Here is an 18,323-nt window from a genome sequence, read left to right on the forward strand (position 1 = left end):
AGAGCAATCCTTTAAAAATAACCACAACCATTTCCTACAGAATATGGAATTCCTACAGAATATGGAAAATATGTTGTGTTCTTCAAGATTAAGGATCTGAAAGCTTAAGAATTAACAGTGACATTTACTGAGGGAAAATTTTCTCCTTTCACATAAAAATTTTGAATTCAGTCCTCCTTTTCCCCCCCAGAAATGTATAGAAAAAGGCTTTCATTTTGGCAAAGAAAAGAAACACAAATTAAAACTGAATATACTTATCCTGATTTTACATTTTAGTTTCTTCCATAATTTGTATGGTGAACAAAAATCTTAAAAAACGATCAGGATAGAATTGTTCAGCACAAAAGGAGAGGAAACAGATCACAAGACATAACACATGGAATATGATAGGTTTGGGGCACAAAGTCATTTTTAAAAATCAGGTTTAACTGGCTCAGGTTTTACTGTTCTCAGGCAACTGGTCTAAAACCTAATGTTAGAAAAGTTGAGTTGGTAGAATTTTCTTTAAAAATTATAATGAGGAAAGGACTGAAAAATGTTACTGTGAATCCCTGAGGCTGCCTCTTAAGGAATCACATACAAAATAATTTCTTCTTTTTTGAAGTCACACACCAGTGTTGTGTATAATTAATCTAAAACCCAGTGACCTGCTCTTTTCACAGTAAGAAAGATGCAGATATAGAGAAAATATAGGTCTAAGAACAGAATTTTATTTGGTTCTAGAAAGCATCATGCATCAAATTTTTTTCTTAATGATCCTTGCCCAGCTTTGAGATGAAAGAATAGCATTTACAAAGTAGAGGATGCAAAAGTAAGGTTAGCACCATAGGAGGAATACTCTTCTCTTTACAACTCCATCTGACAGACAGTGAAAAAAGAAAACAGAAGAAAGGGACAAAGAAAAAAAAAAAGCTAGGTAGTTAGGTGACCTTGCATTTTTATTTCCAACATCCAAGATACTTAATCTAAACATCAAGATACCATGGGTCTCTGAGCAATATCTAATTCATGTTCAGCAAAACTTGCTCTGTACATTGAGAAGTATTCAAGAGTCAAAAGATAATTGTCACAAAGTACCAGCTAATGTGCAAGATAGAAATTGTTGGAGTCCAGAAAAAGAAAGGAAACAAGAGAAACCAAGGTGAGGAGTTTGTCTCTCTTCCAGTCTTTTGTAGGCATGGCTATTATGACTTGCTGCAAAGGTCAAAAAAATAGAAGGGATGTGTACTGGGGCTGGCTGGGATGGGACAAATATCCTAATATTATCCTGTAATACCCTAGTTTCATGGGCCAAATATCCAGATGTTCTTAATCCACTCTCCCATTTCTTACCTGCAAGTAACTACAGAATTACCTCAGATTTCAAATGGTTTTTTCCCTTATTTTTTTATTAATTTTTATAATTTTCTTCATGCGGTTCTTACTGCAAGGTTTCCAAGAGAGTGAACAGTTTTACCAAATCTCCAATCTTCCCCAAGTAGAAATTCTAATACAGGATTTAGGAGTTTTAAATGCCACATTGTCATCATTATGTGCTGTCTTCTTAAGGCAATGGACTAATTCCTTTCAAGTACCATAATTTTGCATCACAAATCAATTCTAAAATCTCCTTCGCAAGCATCTGTAATTGCAATACATGTAAAATTATTTAAATTTTATTAAACTATTAATCTGACTCATTTATTAGAAGAAGGGTTTGAACTACAATTATGAGGAAGAGGCAGCTTTTTGCCAGTTTGGGAAATACATCTTTTGATTATTTCCACCTTTAAGGTCACATGTATCGACTTTTAGCAGCAACATTGAAGCATCCTGTTAAAACAACTGCTTTATATCCAAATCATAGGAAAACCATTTAATCCCAAAGCAGAGGGTGGTGTAACCCAAACCAGTTGTATTTTTCAGACTAATAACCATTAGCACTTGAACACCCATTGCAGTAAACACTGTTTTAACCTTGAACTACCCAGAGGAGCCTTCATCACATCACCACCGTGAGTGCTACATCACGTCCCCACCGGGAGAGGAAGGACACTCTGAACTTTTCTTTCTCTTTCTTTTATTTATGCTTGGACTTCCAGCACTGCACATCAGATAGCCAGGGTCTTGCTCTGTCCTATATCAGCCTGCAAAAATATAAGGCGCTTTCTCCACGAATCACAGAGTCACATCCCACAAACCCTTCACGTGAGCAGTTCCTTCCCTCTGGAAAAGCATCTCTCCTCTCAAGGATTTCAGCTAATGCTTCTGGCTTATAAAAGATTAAGTGCAATCAGTTACACTGAAGGTTTATAATGCGGCCCTTGATTGTATTTTCTGTGCACGCATTTACATCAGGCACACGAGTTATATAAAATAGTTTGGAGTACAAAAATATGGTTATAACATAGGAGTACCAAACAGCACAGAATTAGAACAGTTTTATTACCATAATACCAATTTATATACAGACCCCCAAATTAAGGATTTTTTTTTCTTTTTTTAATTCTAAGTATTCTTCCCAAATTGACAACTGTAGTGTACACTCTATAAACTGCAAATTAACAACACAGATCTATTTTAACCCCTACATTGTCTATGCAGTCTGCACCAATCCGCTCTCTTCCACACAAAAGTGTATTATAAATAATCTCACAAAATGTCACGTATGTTTTATTGCACATTGTACATGCCAATATTTAAAAGAAAGGCTCAAACCTTTCACTTGATAACTAACTGTTTAAATAACTAGCATTTACTTGTGTTATGAATACTATTGCGTTTTTCAGGCTCTAATCTTAACTCATAATTTAAAAGAAGAATAGCAGAACAGAAAATATGCTTTGAACTTTATAGCTTTTGTGAAAAAAAGAAAAAGCTTCTTTAATTCTGCTGATCTCTACTTTACAAAGTCATTAAAAACATCTGACCTAATTAAAAATGCTGTTTTGAAATTTCTGCATGTTTTACTATAAAATTATGCATGTAGCTTCTTGTGCAATCATCTATTCCTTCTATTTTGCAGAATTAGATGTCTCTGTGCTGCACTGACCAGGAGGTTGAGTTACACAGGTCCTAGTGTGAGCTACAGGAGTTGTTTCATCAGCCTCTGCTCAGCTGCTCTGCACAGGGGCAGGACATGAGGAGCCTGACAGACACCTGGACAGCTTGGGATAAAAGGACACCAGGCACAAATGGCCACCCAGCATCAAGGCCATGTATAATTCCTGTTAAGCAGATCTCTAGACTAAGGAATACAAGTAAGTTACCATTAATATGTGGGTTTATGATATGCACTAAAATATGGCTGCTAAACAAAGAGAATGATTGGTTGTATGACAGATATGTGCCAGCTGGTAAAAATGCCTCACTGGATAAAAATCTGCATTTTGAGGGTTAAAACTCTGGCATGAACAAAAAGATTTCAAAGTCGATCGATCAAATGTTTTGCCAAGGGTTTCTAAAGCTATTAGCCATCAACAGCTCCAGAAAAGGATAAAAATAGCAAAACCAAACCACTAAAATTGCACTATTACAAAGAAACAAGTCCATGAAAGGGAGAGTCACCAGCTGCAGTTAAGGGACAGCCACTTCGAGAAGCCGATTGTTTTTTCTCTTGCAAGTTGGGATGTTGCCATTTTTCTGGCTGCCTTGTATGAACTTCACACACACTTTGTCTTGTTTGAACTGGACCAGGAACCTAAGAGAGGGAATGGTAAAAACTTTAGTTAAGTGTGGAGAGAAAAAAAAAAGACACACAAGGAATAGAAGCCTTTTCCTGCTGTTTCTAAGCATCACTCCAAAAGATGTCATTTTCAGTTCTGTATTAATAATAAAGAGTTAGGGAATAAATAAAGCAGCCATAGGTTATGGTAGGGCTAGAATCTCCTTCAGGTTGTACCTTTTAATGATTGCTTTTTGCCTATAACTGTGGACATATTACAAGTCAGTTTGCTATTCCTTTAGAAAAAAAGCAGTTTGAAACAGAATTTCTCATGTACCAGAAATGCAGCAAAGACTATTTCCAACTGTTGGCCAAGGGGACTTCTCTGTTTTCATGGAAGCTCAACACTTCTGTAGCAACATCGGGAGTTCTCTTCTACTGATTTATGCTTAATTTATTACATCTGGTATTTCAGCAGCTCTCATATGTCTAATCTTTAGTCAGCTTTTATAGCCCCCTGCTCGGCAACTGGGAAAATTCACTTCCTGCCCAGCAATTTCCAAATTTAGACATTTTCTACAGTTCAGGGTAAATTAATCTGGATTTGACTCTTCACTTTTTACTGGAAGGGAAATTTCACTGAATGGGGAGAACTGCTTTAAAAAAAAAACACCACAGAAAACCAACGTGCTCCTGTGGAGCTTCAAACCTCTCACAGATCTGGATTGATTAAAAGCAATAAGCAAGGCGGTGCTGCCTCTTGGCTCACATGCAGGGCTTGCTGACCTAAAAAGTCCTTTGTAATACAGCCGATTTTCCCTTCTAGCATCCTTAAAAAGTCCTCCAGCAGAGGCCAAAAACTTCAAAGAATTTGCTCTGCAGCCGGAAACCACAAATCAAGCTGACGGCAGAGCTCAGGGGAGGAAGTGGCCTCTGCTGAGCCGAGCTGCCCTTGGGTCCTGCTTTCCTGCTGCACAGCCCAGGCACTCAGAGCTTGCTCAGCACTGCATTTCTGGGGTGCAGCACTAAGAGCTGCACCCCAAAAATGTGTGCAGCTCCTACAGCCATTGTCTCGTCACCAACGCTGCATTTTCCTACAGCCACTGCTCCGATAGTATGCATGGGAATGGTGTGTCTCCTCCTAAACATAGCCCTGCATCAACAGCACTTTTACATCAGCTCTCTTCCCAAAAAGCAGAGTAGTCAAAATAAGGCCACATTTTTTCCTCAGTCCCTAGCTTGTGTCTAAACTCTAGCAGGGAGAAGACTCCTGCTTCAGCATCAACACAGATGGGACTGCGAACAGCTTAAAATGATTTAGTCTGGATAAACTTAATAGCAGTACACACATGAGTGTTTTTAATCTGCAAGAGAAGAAACAAAAACCACATCCCAAAAAGCAAGACTCCCTGAAAGCAGGCTGTTTTCCAGACCTAAGGCAAGTAGGCTGTCCAGTCTAGTGCAATGCATGCTTAAACTTAGCTTTAGTAGTTTATGCCTTTGTAGCCCCCCTTAAACTAGAAGGGTATAGCCACACTCTTTTAGAGACTAAAAACCACATACTCTTGAGGAAATTAAATGACATCTGGTAACAGAACAAAGGAAAATGGCAGATTTTCTTTTCAAGGAAAGAGCAAAATTAGTCTTTAATAAATCCTCAAATCTGAACAGATACAAACTGTATCCACTACCATGACTCTAGAACACACCTAGTATGCTGCAGCCAGATAAAATGGTTCAGGTTTTTGCCTTACTTCACCACTGTTAAAGGGTTCCAATTTTTCTTCTTTATTCAAAGTGAATAAATCCACCTAATCAACATTACTGAAAAGAGAACTTCACAGAACAAAAGTGGCACATGGCAATGGTGGCTTAAGTGGGAGACTCTTCCTCAGCAAACTTCAGGAGTTCACACACAAACACCTTTATTCCATAGCTAAAAACACCACAAGGGCAGTCTTTATTTAACACCAAAATATGAAACTGTACCAATCGGAAATAAATATTATTTTGAGATGCAGACTTTTCATCAAACAAAGTTTTTTAATGACCGAAAACCAATAGGTTGTTACAGCTTCACAAGAGAGATAGAGCTTCATAAACCTACATTGGATTGGGGACAGGCTTTCTATTCTTTTGGGGTTGTTTTCAGAAGAACCTGGCACCTAGTGCCCACTCTATAAATATCTGATAGTAACCTGTGAACTTTTCAGTCACATGCAAAATTGTTCTCTCAAATGTAGTAATTCTTGATTATTTCTACAGCAGCAATTCTGATTCACAGCCCTATTTGAAACTACCTTAACAAAAGCCCATTTTCTGTAATGACTTTCAGGGACGTAAAAGCCAAAATGAATACTATAAATGAGCACACGCTGAAAACTGGATCCTTCTTTACAAGTATTCTGTCCAGAGAAAAGAAGTATTAGCTACACAACAGTGTTTTGTTATTCTGACACCAGATCCTTGACTTTTTAGCATGCAGCACTGAAGCAAATGTACTCTTAAGCAAACAAGAAACATACTCATCGGATATCTCAATGTTGAGCTTCTGTTTGGTTTGGCTGAGGGTGGTGCGGTAAAGTTTAGTGGCCATTTCAATAAGGTGATCGCTGCTGAGCAGGAAATCTCCTTTACTGGCAGCTTCTGAACCCTGAAACAGGAAGGAAAACAGTTAGGACTACCAAAACCTTGAGTATGATTAAATGGCAGCCAAGCAGGAGGGTTTACAAGGAGTCTTCTCTTCCCAGTTTAAGGAAACAACAATCTTTTGTCTTGTAAATTGAATAGGGATTGCAGTGCAGTGTACAGGATCAAAATAGCATTTGCACCCAAATAATCTACAAATCAGGTGAGAAAGGTGAAAAAAAAAAAAATCTCTTCTGGCCCTAAAGGAGGGTCATCTTCATTTTCCTACAAAAAGTGTTTCTGTATCCCTTGTCTGGATACACCACAGCAAGCTTCCAATACTTGTGGAAAGGAACAAAAGCAAATTACCAATACCAGGATTAGGATGATGGCAGTGAGTATGAAAAGACACTGTATATAGGTCTTCAAATTCATTTAGGCTAGAATACAGATGCCAGCTTAATGATTTTAGCAGAGCAATGGTTACAGTGCAATGAGTCAAATATAGCACTAAGTTCCTTAGAACTGAGTAACAAATTAACTGTGCCTCAACGTCGACTTCTTGGCATCCCATAAAGAAAAGAGAAATATTCTACCAATATATGTAAGGAAAGCACTGGCACAAGGCACCTGAACCATATTACAAGTGGAAAACTCTGATCCTGAAGAGACTGCAGTGAAACAAGTCTGATTTTCACAGTTAAATGATCGCTCATAATGTAATAAACTGTTCTCATTTGGCTTCAGTAGCTTTAAATCAAAGGGTTTTTTTCAGCTATGGCAAAGTTCAATAAATTTCTAAGCCTACAAGCTAAACCTCTATGATTTAATGCTACAAGATAATTAAGAAATAGGTTTCACATCACTGCACACAAAACATATTATTTTGTGATGGGGTGATAACCAACCTCCTTGAGGTGCACTGCAAAGAATCCATCATTTTGGGAGCTCATGGACACTTTGGTAACATCTCCCAGTGGAACCTCTGACTTGATAGTCCCAGATTTTTGATCCGCGAGAAGAACGTTGTTTTTGGTTAACAAGAAAATCCTGGATGCAGCCTGCGAAAATGCAAAAATGCAGGTCATTGTCCACATGAGGAGAGAGCTGGTTTTCATCAAGCACCTACTACGATTCCAAGGAGTTCACAGAGTTAAAAAGCTTGGCCCACATTAGCAAATGGGAACATTTGATGTTCGGTAAAAGCTGCAGATCAGTTAAAATCAGGTCAAATTTATTTATGTGTCTAATTATAGACTGAGAAGCTTAGCTCATTTTGGCACATATGCTTAGGTATAAACTGTTCCTTTAATTACTGGCTTACAGCTGTAAAATTCAGAAAGTCAAACTCTGAAACTATGCAAATCAGGATAACCTCATTTCTCATGCTCTTTAAATCTCCAGGAAAATCATCACACACTAAGTCTCTATATTGAGCAGTATTCACCAAAACTGTGATGCAGAGCAACACAAATCACGTAAGTACTTTTCAGAGTTATGTTCTCCTCCCTTTATCTCTTGGAATTACCCTTTAGGAGGATAAGCATTCACATTTTCAAAAGACAAATATTTTTAAAGCATGAAATGTGTGTTCTTAAATTTGTCTTAGAAAATAGTAAGAAAGAGAAATGAGAACTTAATCCACATACACATTTTTCTCCTGTAAACTTTTAAAGAATAAAATCTTTATTAAAATTAAGAAGTAGCTGCCTTAAGCACATAGAATCATAGTTCATTAATTTTTTTTTTTTATCTTGAGAGCTGTAGCCTCTGAAAATACAGGAAAGATATTGTCTTCATTTAATTAGTTTCTTCTAAACCAGAAAATTAACTTGGCATCAACAATGGGCAACCTAATTTCACTCCTACAAATGCATAAATGACATCTACATCTGAGAAGTTGAGATCTACTACTTCTAATACTTAGACAGATACGGTGAAAGCAATTAAGTTTACTAAGGCAGAATAATACTTCCTGTTTTAATAAGTATAATTTAAATGCAAAATGTGTTCTATGCTGGCAGAATAAAAAGGTAACCACCATATTTAACAACTTCATTCAAACAATACAAGAAACTTGGCTCTTCCTTCCAAAGAGCTTTGGAAGGCAGGTAAAGCTAGCAGAGTATGCCACTCATCATTTAAAAAGATAATAAAATGTGATAATCAGAAGCTTGACTGACAGCACGGACTTGGAAAAGTTAAGTTTTCTAAATACTTGAGTAAGATATTCTTTAAATGTTTATTTTCTTTAATTGGCGAATAGAATATCTTAGCTGAGTACAGAGACTACATTTAGTTGTGACACGATATAGTCTGTTACCAGTTGATGAGATACCTTTTCTGTTTGGAAAAGTTGCTGGAAACCACAAAGCAAGATTTTAGTAATCTTTATGTAAATTTACAAGAGGTGTTTAAAATCACCAAGTTAAATAAAAGCAACATTATTTTAAAAATCCTCAGATTACTATGAGTCTCACTTTCAATGTATTTATAACAAATATGATTACCCTTCTGGATAAATCAAATCCATGTGATTACCTTCCCGTTGGCTCGGTTGATCTTATTGACAACTTCTGCAATAATGATCTTCTCATCCACGGCATCTTTGAGCTTTTTGTACTTGGGGTTCTCGCTGATCTCCAGGTAAGCCCCTTGGAAGGGCTGCCCAACGCTGCAAAGGAAACACGAGGTAAACATGAAGCCCAGGCAAGGAGCAAACCTGACACCAGCACAGGCTCCATGAGGAGATGCACCCAACACCATTTTCAATGATGGTGAATGAAGAGAAAGCTATCACCAAAGACAGAATAGGATGGGGGTTTTCCTTGCATTTTCCAATTAAACGGGCCCAGTTGCTTTGGATATCAGGCACATGAACATCCTTGCATAAGCAGTCAACTGCAATCTGAAATCACCCAGTGAGAGTCTCTGTGAAAGCAGAAAATAAACCCCCAGTAGGACTGACACCCTATTGATGCTGACAGGCAGGACTTCAGTGACAGACAAGAACTTGCCTTCCAGACCTGCTGTTGTTTGTGAAACATGCAGCAGCTCCTTGTCAACATCTGCTGCTCCTGCAAACTCCCCCATCTTTACACACCTCAGGGTGTTAAAACAAGGGCTTCACTACAGACCAAGAATTGATGAATTGTCACTGCTTGCTTTGTTTGGAAGTCACTTGAAAAATGGTGATTTAACTTCAGTCAAAGCACTAATGCAAAGCTTTGCCAAGATTGGAGCCCAGGAGGAGCCAATGCATGATGTGGAACAGCAGTGCCTTGGCCATTGCATCTCTGGCACACAGAGAAATGGGAAAGAAGAGGAAGGATACTGGAATTTTAGTACCCACAAGCCCCTCTTTCTCCTTAAATAATTATACTACAGACAGAAAATTAGCCACATCCTATGAACCATTATCATACTAATTCATCAGAAACTTTATACAGTAATTTTCTCTACCCTTAGGCCGATTAAAAAAACCCAAAACAACAAAACAACAGTAGGAGCTAATCAGCTCTGAATACCAGACAAAAAGAGATGGAAATGTTTCTAAATGAATGCAGGGCAGGGAAATCATTCCAACTTTCCACCATGTTGGAGCTTTGGGGTTTTTTGGTTTTTATTAATTAGCGGTATGAAATCATAGTCAGCAAAAGAGCAGATTCCCTGTGGACTTCCTCCCTGATCAAATGATGACAAGTCACAGCTAAAACTGAAATGAATCAACAGTTCCTCTATCACATATACCACTTAAGAATGTCTTGGATAAAAATGACTCTCATATATATACATACATACATACATACATATATATATAATTTTTTTTTTAAAGATATATGTGTGTGCGTATATTTTGCTATAGGTTATTGCATTGTTCAGCCTTGGTGTAAAAAGTACCAAACCAGGGATACAAATAGAATTCCTTCCTTTCCAAGGAGCTCTATGCTGAGGAGATGCATGCTGACTAAAAACTAAAAAAACCTGCTTGCTCATAGGAAAATCCAAAAGCGCCATCTTTCTCTTTTCCCAGCATAAAAAGACATCCCAAAGCAAATAAGGAACAAACCACAAGCTAGCATATATTGATATTAAGTAAGTGATCTACTGAAGGGGAAAAAAAGAGAAATGTACATGGAGCCCATTACAGGAAAACAGGAAATGTTTCAATAAAAAAATTGCACAAAACCAAGGAAACACACAAACAACAAGCAGAGCTTGTCCATGCATGGACCTGTTCCCACAAACTCTTGCAGATTCCTGTTCCTCCCTCTGCTGAACCTTGCTTCTCATTCTATTTGCTCCTGCTCTGCTCAAACTGCAGCTTCTAAGAGAAAACTCTCTGGAGATGGACAAGATGGTTGTTTTCAAGACAAAACACAATTTATAAGCTCATATTTACTCAAAAAGTGTAAGCCAGCTTATATCAAGGACATCATATCTCTCTTTTGTCAGCTTTACTGCATACCAAAAGAAGTGTATTCCTTAAATAAAATTAGGTACTACTGCACTTTCTTGAATAATGCTGGCTCTGTAGATAGCAATGACAAGAATCTGTCAGTTTTAAAGAACTCAATAATCTGAGAAACCAAAAGACACATTTGCAGAGATTTCACATTATTAAAAGGAAAAAAAAAAAAGAAAAATAAAAAATTTCTAGAATGGAAATAGAAATTTCTTATAAGTATCTTTGCGAAAAGATCTGCACCAGTGTAGCTAACTCTTAAATTACCCAGTGTTCACCTCAAGATTGAACACAGGAGAGCTCCCCAGCACAGCTCACCTGGAGTGAGTGACACTGTCACTTAGAAACTTCCAGCTCACTCTACCTTTATTATTGCAGGAAACAGCCTGAAGGGAATGAGAGGAAAGGATGAAAGTTGTTCCCACCTGCAAGTTCCCCAAACTTGTGAGGCATAAGTGGGTCAAGGAGGGTTAGAACAACAAGCCACCATGGATTTTGGACAGAAGTTCTTGCTATCATAGGAATGGTGGCTGTAACAACAAAGTTTGCTTCTAACTGAGGTCAGTTTTCAGGGTGGTAAAGGCAAATGGGGGAGGGATGTTGTCAAACAAGGAAAATGCACTTTCCTGCTTAAGATGAAAAGCAAAATCTTGCTTAGTTTCCCAAATCTATGTAAGGATATTGAATTTATGGTACACTAAAAGCAGCAGAATCAGTCATTACCTGGCTGGATATAAAGCCTTCTTGTCCTTGAAAAGTTCACTTGCTTCCAGTTTTTCTTCATATATAAGCTTTTGCTGATCTGTGAACTGATCTCTGTACTTTTTACACTACAAAACAGGATATATTAAACAAACCATAAAATTATCTTTCCCAATCTCACAGCACCACAGACTAATGTTTGCTCATTGCTCAAGATGCACATTCTTTGTGTGCTTCTGAAGTGATTCAGCTCCATCCTACGTGCCACTGATAACAAACAGGGGAGGTGTTTTTCTCCTCACCCATTCTAGATACTTTTGAATTACACCAGAAACAGTATATAAAACATCTCCTGTAAGTATGAACATGAGCTTAATCTATGAGACACCGTTCATTGGAAGAGTGTGCTAAAAAAGTTCACAAAAATATGAATGCAGAATATGAATGCAGTTCCACAATTTTTGAAGTTTACGTAGGCAGAGAGAAAGAAAAAGGCACAGCTGACAGGGTGAGTTTTTCAGGCTCAGAAAGAAAAACTGTTCCTTGACAATTCACAGAAAACACAGCCCACAAGATCAGTAAAACATCCCATCAGCACTTGTACAGATTCTCGCCGTTCTCTCCGTCCAAAGATCCAAAACAAATTTCAGCTAACCACAGCTCATAAGTAAAAAATTCCACCCAGCACTTCCAGCATTGGAAGGTCTAAGTCCTGGCCATGGACACAAGTATTACAAGCTATTAATTAACAGGCTGATGGCAGGATGCAAACCTCTCTCCCTAGCCCCAGAAAGGAGTGGCCAGGATAGTTATATCCCTTGCAGGCCAAAGGCAATGATCAAAAAACCTACTCCTTCCAAAGAAATAAAATTATCCTGGCTGGAATCAAAGGAAACACATCCTAAAAATAGACCCTTTGTGAACAATACTGTTTAAAACCAGTTCTGCACAGACTGGACCAGAATGTGTCCTACCCTCCACAAATGGAAAATCCTCTTTAGCTCCTTGTGAGTTGAATCCAAGAAAAGGTAAGGCCTCGCTGGCCAGTTTTTATCTATTGGTGATAAAGAAGGCATCTTATTCTTCATTTCCAAGAAGTATTTCTGCATCTGTGATAAAATTGAAGCAAGATGTTTTATTAATGTTCGAATATCAGAGTTATTGAAGTCCGCAAGGAAAAGCAGATGCTCTGTGATTAAAAAGCACAGTTACCAAACTGCAACTCTCAGCTCTCATAAAATAGAATATGGATTTTTAAAGCCAGGTATATTGAGAAATGCAGATTTAGGTATCACAGAAGTGTGGCAAACGCTTAGTGCAATTCTTATATCTCCAAACATTATCGCTATCCTTTCTTTACAATATCAGAATATTAATTTGTCCCTTTTCCATGTGCTTAAACATTTCCTTACAAAGACCATCATAACACAACAGCTACATTTGATAGAAAATAAAAAACTTAGAACACAGGAAGTGTACATGTACTTTGTGCAGATATATACATACAATTCTCTGAAGGATAAATTCATAAATTTTTCTTCCAGCATTGGCTCTGAAGAATTTCCTGTATTCTCTACGGACCTGGAAAGTTAAACAAACCCTCAAAATGAATATAAAGAATGCATTTGTTTGCACAGGTACTTTTTTAACGAGCTCTAAGGTAGAAAACATTAAAACAAGCATACATACATGCAAAGGGTTCCCTGAAATAGGAACATCACCTGGTCACACTTGAATTATGTGAAGCAGACCCTGGACCACGTTGTCTGAAAGATACCTCAGCTGACCTGAGTGCAATTATTTGCAAACTTGTCAAGGAATTTGAAATGTGTCCCTCCAAAAAGGCAAATTATTCAAATCTTGTCGAATTCACAGCATGAATCTATATTCAATAGGCTTTTGCATAAAGCTGGACTGAAAAAGTGAGGCCTCACCAGTGATGATACAATTTTCTTGTGTCTGAAGTGGCATTTATTTGATGTTAATTACAGAGTTAACTGGTGAATTTTCCAGATTTTTCTCCTTTAAAATTCTTAATACACAGAGTTTGCTATAATAAAAAGGTGTTGGGTTTTTTTTTTTTTTTTGCCTCTGCAGAATTTTCTGCATGAGAAAATTCTTTTCACACAAGCAGTCTTCATTTCAAAAGAAAAATAGGATTTTGGTGCTTGGTAAGAACAGAGAATCAACACAAAGGTTGCTTAATGTCAGCAAGCTTGATATTTGCTCCCAAAATTTATTTGAAAACCAATAAAATTTAAAAGAAAATCATAAAAGTAATCACCATAACAATTTTTGCAGGTGATATTAATTTTTAATACATACTCGGAAGTCCAAGTTTTAGAGTACTTGTTTTGCCTTTTATATTTCTATCAGTGCTAATTAGGATAGACCAAAATCCAGAAAATGCAATTAGGGAGAGTCCAACCGGTTTGCAGTTTTATGTGACACCCAGGCTCACCTCAAGTCAGCTGAAACATCCTTCAAATTTCTTTGCAAACTCTGGCACAGCCTGCAACACACCTGTTAGGGGTTTTGGGCAAAACCCAGGGAAAACATCGTGGCTTTGCATAATTTACCCCAGAGCAAAATTTAGTGGTTTTAGCTAACTCACTAAGTGTTGCTGGCTTCTCTGTAACCAGAATAGAAAGGGAAATCCATAGCATAAAACACAGAAAAAAAATGTATCCCTTTCTGCCTCACAGTAATTCATGCATTTCAAGATAAACCAGCATTTGGAAAGCAAGAATCTGTCACCCTTCGTGGACAAATACACCCCACAGGTAAACAGATTTTGCTTAATTACACATTAAGATGCACCAACAAAACTGGCAGCATTCAGCCATCATCATTCCATGCAAATTCAGTGCATATTTTTTTCCTCATTCACCTTATGAGAAAAAAAATTATCAGAGTCCTTATTCACTCATTTACTGCAAGGCTTAGTGCTCTATAATTAGAGTACATACTTTATTAATTATTCAGGGAAGGTAATTAACACACTCAAAGCCACTCCAACCACAATCATCCCAAATCTCACCATAGATTCTCCTTAATGATCTTGCTTTATATTATTCTTTGCGAGCTGCAAGGTGTGCAAATTAATTTGGAAGAAAGGGACTAAGAGACACCCACGCATCCTATTGGTGCTGCAGGGAAGCTGCAAAGCAAGCACTGAGAAATGCAAGCTGCTCCAGAAAAGCCTAAATCTGGAAAGTATCACAAATGCTACTGAAATCTACTTGGCATACAATTAAAAAAAAAAAAAAAAAAAAAAAACAAAAACAAAAACTAAACAAAATCCTCACAATGTATTGGTTTAATCTTCATTGTTTTTATCAACTTTAATTCTTCAGCCTCGCATGTCATGGGTGAAAACACTCTGCCTTCAAACTACCTGTGGTAACAGTGATAGATTGGAATGACAGACTACAGTCTTATTCAGAAAAATCTGTGTATTTCAGGTGAGATGGAAATTGGAAATGTAGCTTACACTATTTACCAAACTCACTGAAAACCACAGACTGCAGAAATGTATTCCTGCTGTAATGTGCCTTAAAGGTTTTGGAGTCATCAGCTTGCATTTAAATGCTGCTGTTTGATATAAAACGGCCTCTGAGTTCTCAGGAGGGACATATCCTCGTTTTAAAATCATAAAAACAGACCTACTTTGGCAGTAGTACCTAAAGTGTGATTCTGATCTGCAGAATGACTTCTTAAAATGGCTCCTTTGTATTTTCCAGCTCTGTTTTCCATGTACGTATTGCAATGGACTTTTTTTTTTAACATACAAATGAACATGCATTATATATAATTATATGTTTTCTAACTATTTTTCCCATTTCATCACTGTCAGGCTAAGTACAAGAATATGAGACCTGAACTTTGCTCTGCATTGTCAAGTGAATTGCTCCTTTCCTACCCCCGTAGTCTACAATATCCCTATTAGCAGAAGTCACTGCCAGCCAAACCAAACAGATCCAGATTTCTGCAGTTCTTCAGGACTGCATCTGTAAAACTGTGTTGTGTAAATCATTTGGGCACAGACCTGAAACATCTGAAGATGCCATTTTCATAGTCTATTTACAGAGCAGAACTACATTTTTCCAGATTACAGATGTGTTTTCTTTTGCCAACCAGTCCTTGAAAGCAAGGGATGGAAAACAAAACACTTTTGTGCATCTCAATTTTTTAGGAATTCATGGCTATCACGAGCCACAGGTAGTGCAATGCCAGGCCCTAAAAAGGCTGCTGGATGCAACAGGACATGACCACTGGCTTTACACCCTGCCCTCCTCAGCACTGGGATCAGGGCTCTACTGTGAGCAGCACTGAGAGTCAGACACTTCCACCCTACTTCCCATTCTAACAAGCAGAGGTCACAACAAGAAAATACATCCTTGTAATCTTTCCAGATAGGACCTGTGCCAAGGTAGGTCAGTTTTTAAAGTCAACAACTGTAATAGAGTCCCTTTTATCTGACTTTTGTCTTCCTGTGCTTGCTGATATGACAAAAACCCCCCAATGCCTCAATGTTGCCGTAAGTGAGGCGATTTCATTTATGACTTCTTCAGCCAAGTCCCTGACCAAGTTAAACAATGTGTAACAAAAAAACCACCCCTCCTAGTGAGCCCACACGACTGCTTGTTTATTAAGTGTTAGTAAGGTGTGCCACGCTCCACCGAGTTCCCGTTGACAGGTGGGAGTGCCGGAGAAAGTACCTTCAGTCCAAGCCAGTAAGCCCAAATGACTGCCACAGCATGCTTACGCCTAGCCTCCTCCTTCAAGCGTTTCAACTCCCTCCGAGCCTAAAAGGTTCAGAGAGTGAACAAGAGAGACAGCCCGCAGCAGACAGCGCCCACGCCGCTCCCACACCCAGGAGGGAAGGGATGCAGGAGCAGCGCTCGGCCCCCGGCGCCCAACGCGCGCGGAGGAGCTCCAGAAAGCCTCCGCTGCCGCTGAGGTGGCATGCACAGGTGGGAATCGTGCTATTCAGCCCTGTTATCCACTGCCAGCCCTTCCTCCTGCTCTTCTGTGCGTGCCTCCCATGAGCTGGTTCTGATGGGAGGGCTTCGCCTGTGGTGTCACGACCAAAGTGATGCACGTGAGAACACTTACTAAGATCTCACTGTCTAGTCACTTCTTCCACTGGCAAGTGCCTGGGCAGGACAGAATCAGCTCTGGAGCTATGTGTCATGGTGACTTTCCAGCATTGTAATGAGGACTTTTATCCTGCAGGGTTTTTTTAATTTTGATCATTATGTATTTAAAAAAAACCCCAAAACCTCCAGCCATGTTAAAATCTCCATGTTAAAATGAAGTCTGTCTGTGGAATTAAGGGTAAAGCCATCAAACCTGGCGCATTCCTCGTGTACAAAGAGATAGGCACCTTCCTACCTTTCATCAATCATTCCATTTTAGGAAAGCAATTTGAGGCATGTGTGGGCAACTTAACAGAATGTCGCATTTTAGGAGATACCAGCAACATTTTTTGTTCAGTTATCTGATGAAAACACTCAAGGAAGAGTTCCAGTACTACAGGCTCAGTCAGAGCAGCTCTAGCCCTGTATCTGCACTTGTCAAGCTGTAAGTTATCAGACCTGTGCAGCAGCAGTTCCAGCCTGTGCCAGTAATGCTCTTCTGGTGCAGCTGGAAAGGTTAATGTGCAGTAGATGTAGACTCCAAGATTATGTTTTCACTCATCTGCTTGGCAGAAAAGCTCCTACTGCACAGCAATGTAAAAGCAACAGCTATGCAAAGCTAAGTTTTTGTCTACCTCGTGAAAAAGGAAGGAAACTGAGTACTTGAGGCTCACTCTTGTTTCATTTTTGTTTGTTTGTGGGTTTTTTTGGTAAAGAAAGAGACTCCTGATGATGACTTTTAAAAATTTCTGTTCCAAATATTCCCCCAGGAAAAGATAAAAGATCACATCAATAAAAAGACGTCTCTCTTATCAGAGGCTGTAATTATTTTTCTAATCTTAATTCAATTTAGATTATTATCTTTATATTCATATATATTATTATATTTAGATTATTTATAGTTAAGGAATAAGGAGACAATTTTTCACTGAATTCCTGTGAGCCAGTTAATAAAAATAGCTATTAAACCATGCTAAAAATTATCCAGATCTACTAAACATTTAAATGAGGAACTTTAACATGGTTAACAGTATTGCATCCACTGGATGTATCTTTTAATTCAAAGGACTATCTTAAAACTATGAAAACAAATATCTCTTCTGCAGTACTGAGCAATATTTTGATGAAAGGAACTCTGGTCAAAACCAAAATAAATTCTCAATGTATTCTGCTTAATCAAATGTAGAGGAAATTCTGTTTCTGTCAAATTATACCATTACCTAAATATCAAGCTAGAGCTGAAAAGTTCCAAAGACTCCCTAGTATTAAGGAAGTTCTGTACATGTTTGTTTGGATTCCCAGGGCTGCCATTTTGCTGGAAATCAAATAGATTCATTTTACCAAAATAGCAAAGGTCAAACACAGCATTATACTCCAGATGTAATTGGAGCATATTTCTCCATCCAGTTGGCAAGGTGTTCTAACAACACACCCACAACCATAAATAACAACTGAAAAATGCTTTAAATCTAATGCATTTAAGGTTTTCAATTAAATTAGGAATTTATTAATTGAAACCAATATATTTTTGACCTCTAGTGAACAGCATTTCAAATGTTCACATAACCCACAGCTACAGGCTGGGGATTAGCAAGAATCTTTCAGTGGGACTTTGCTTCTGAAAACAAACAGCTGATGCTGAAATTCCTGGGATTTTTCTAGAGCTGTAAGTTTAGAATTGCAAACTAACATCATTTTCTGCTAAAAGATCAGCTCATAAAATTTTGCTTTACTTGTGGTCACT

The 18,323-nt window shown here is 38.1% G+C and overlaps 1 protein-coding gene across 3 annotated transcripts in view; it reads right to left on the bottom strand.

Annotated features, from left to right (window-relative positions):
* Positions 1–1,610: 1,610 nt before the first annotated feature.
* MYO1B (myosin IB) overlaps positions 1,611–18,323 on the bottom strand; it is a 101,889-nt gene continuing 85,176 nt past the window's right edge. For 2 of the 3 annotated variants that reach the window (XM_084208912.1, XM_084208911.1), the window contains 8 exons: positions 16,160–16,246; positions 12,945–13,019; positions 12,413–12,547; positions 11,460–11,566; positions 8,813–8,945; positions 7,180–7,332; positions 6,169–6,296; positions 1,611–3,679 (listed from right to left, as the gene is read on the bottom strand). In XM_084208912.1, the coding sequence (XP_084065038.1) occupies positions 3,556–3,679; positions 6,169–6,296; positions 7,180–7,332; positions 8,813–8,945; positions 11,460–11,566; positions 12,413–12,547; positions 12,945–13,019; positions 16,160–16,246 (942 nt within the window). In that variant the 3' untranslated portion in view covers positions 1,611–3,555. The remainder of the gene's footprint in view (positions 3,680–6,168; positions 6,297–7,179; positions 7,333–8,812; positions 8,946–11,459; positions 11,567–12,412; positions 12,548–12,944; positions 13,020–16,159; positions 16,247–18,323) is intronic. The other variant, XM_084208913.1, reaches the window with a different exon arrangement.

The sequence above is a fragment of the Fringilla coelebs genome (genome assembly GCF_963513975.1).
Source record: "Fringilla coelebs genome assembly, chromosome: 7".
NCBI classification, from domain to species: Eukaryota; Metazoa; Chordata; class Aves; order Passeriformes; family Fringillidae; genus Fringilla; species Fringilla coelebs.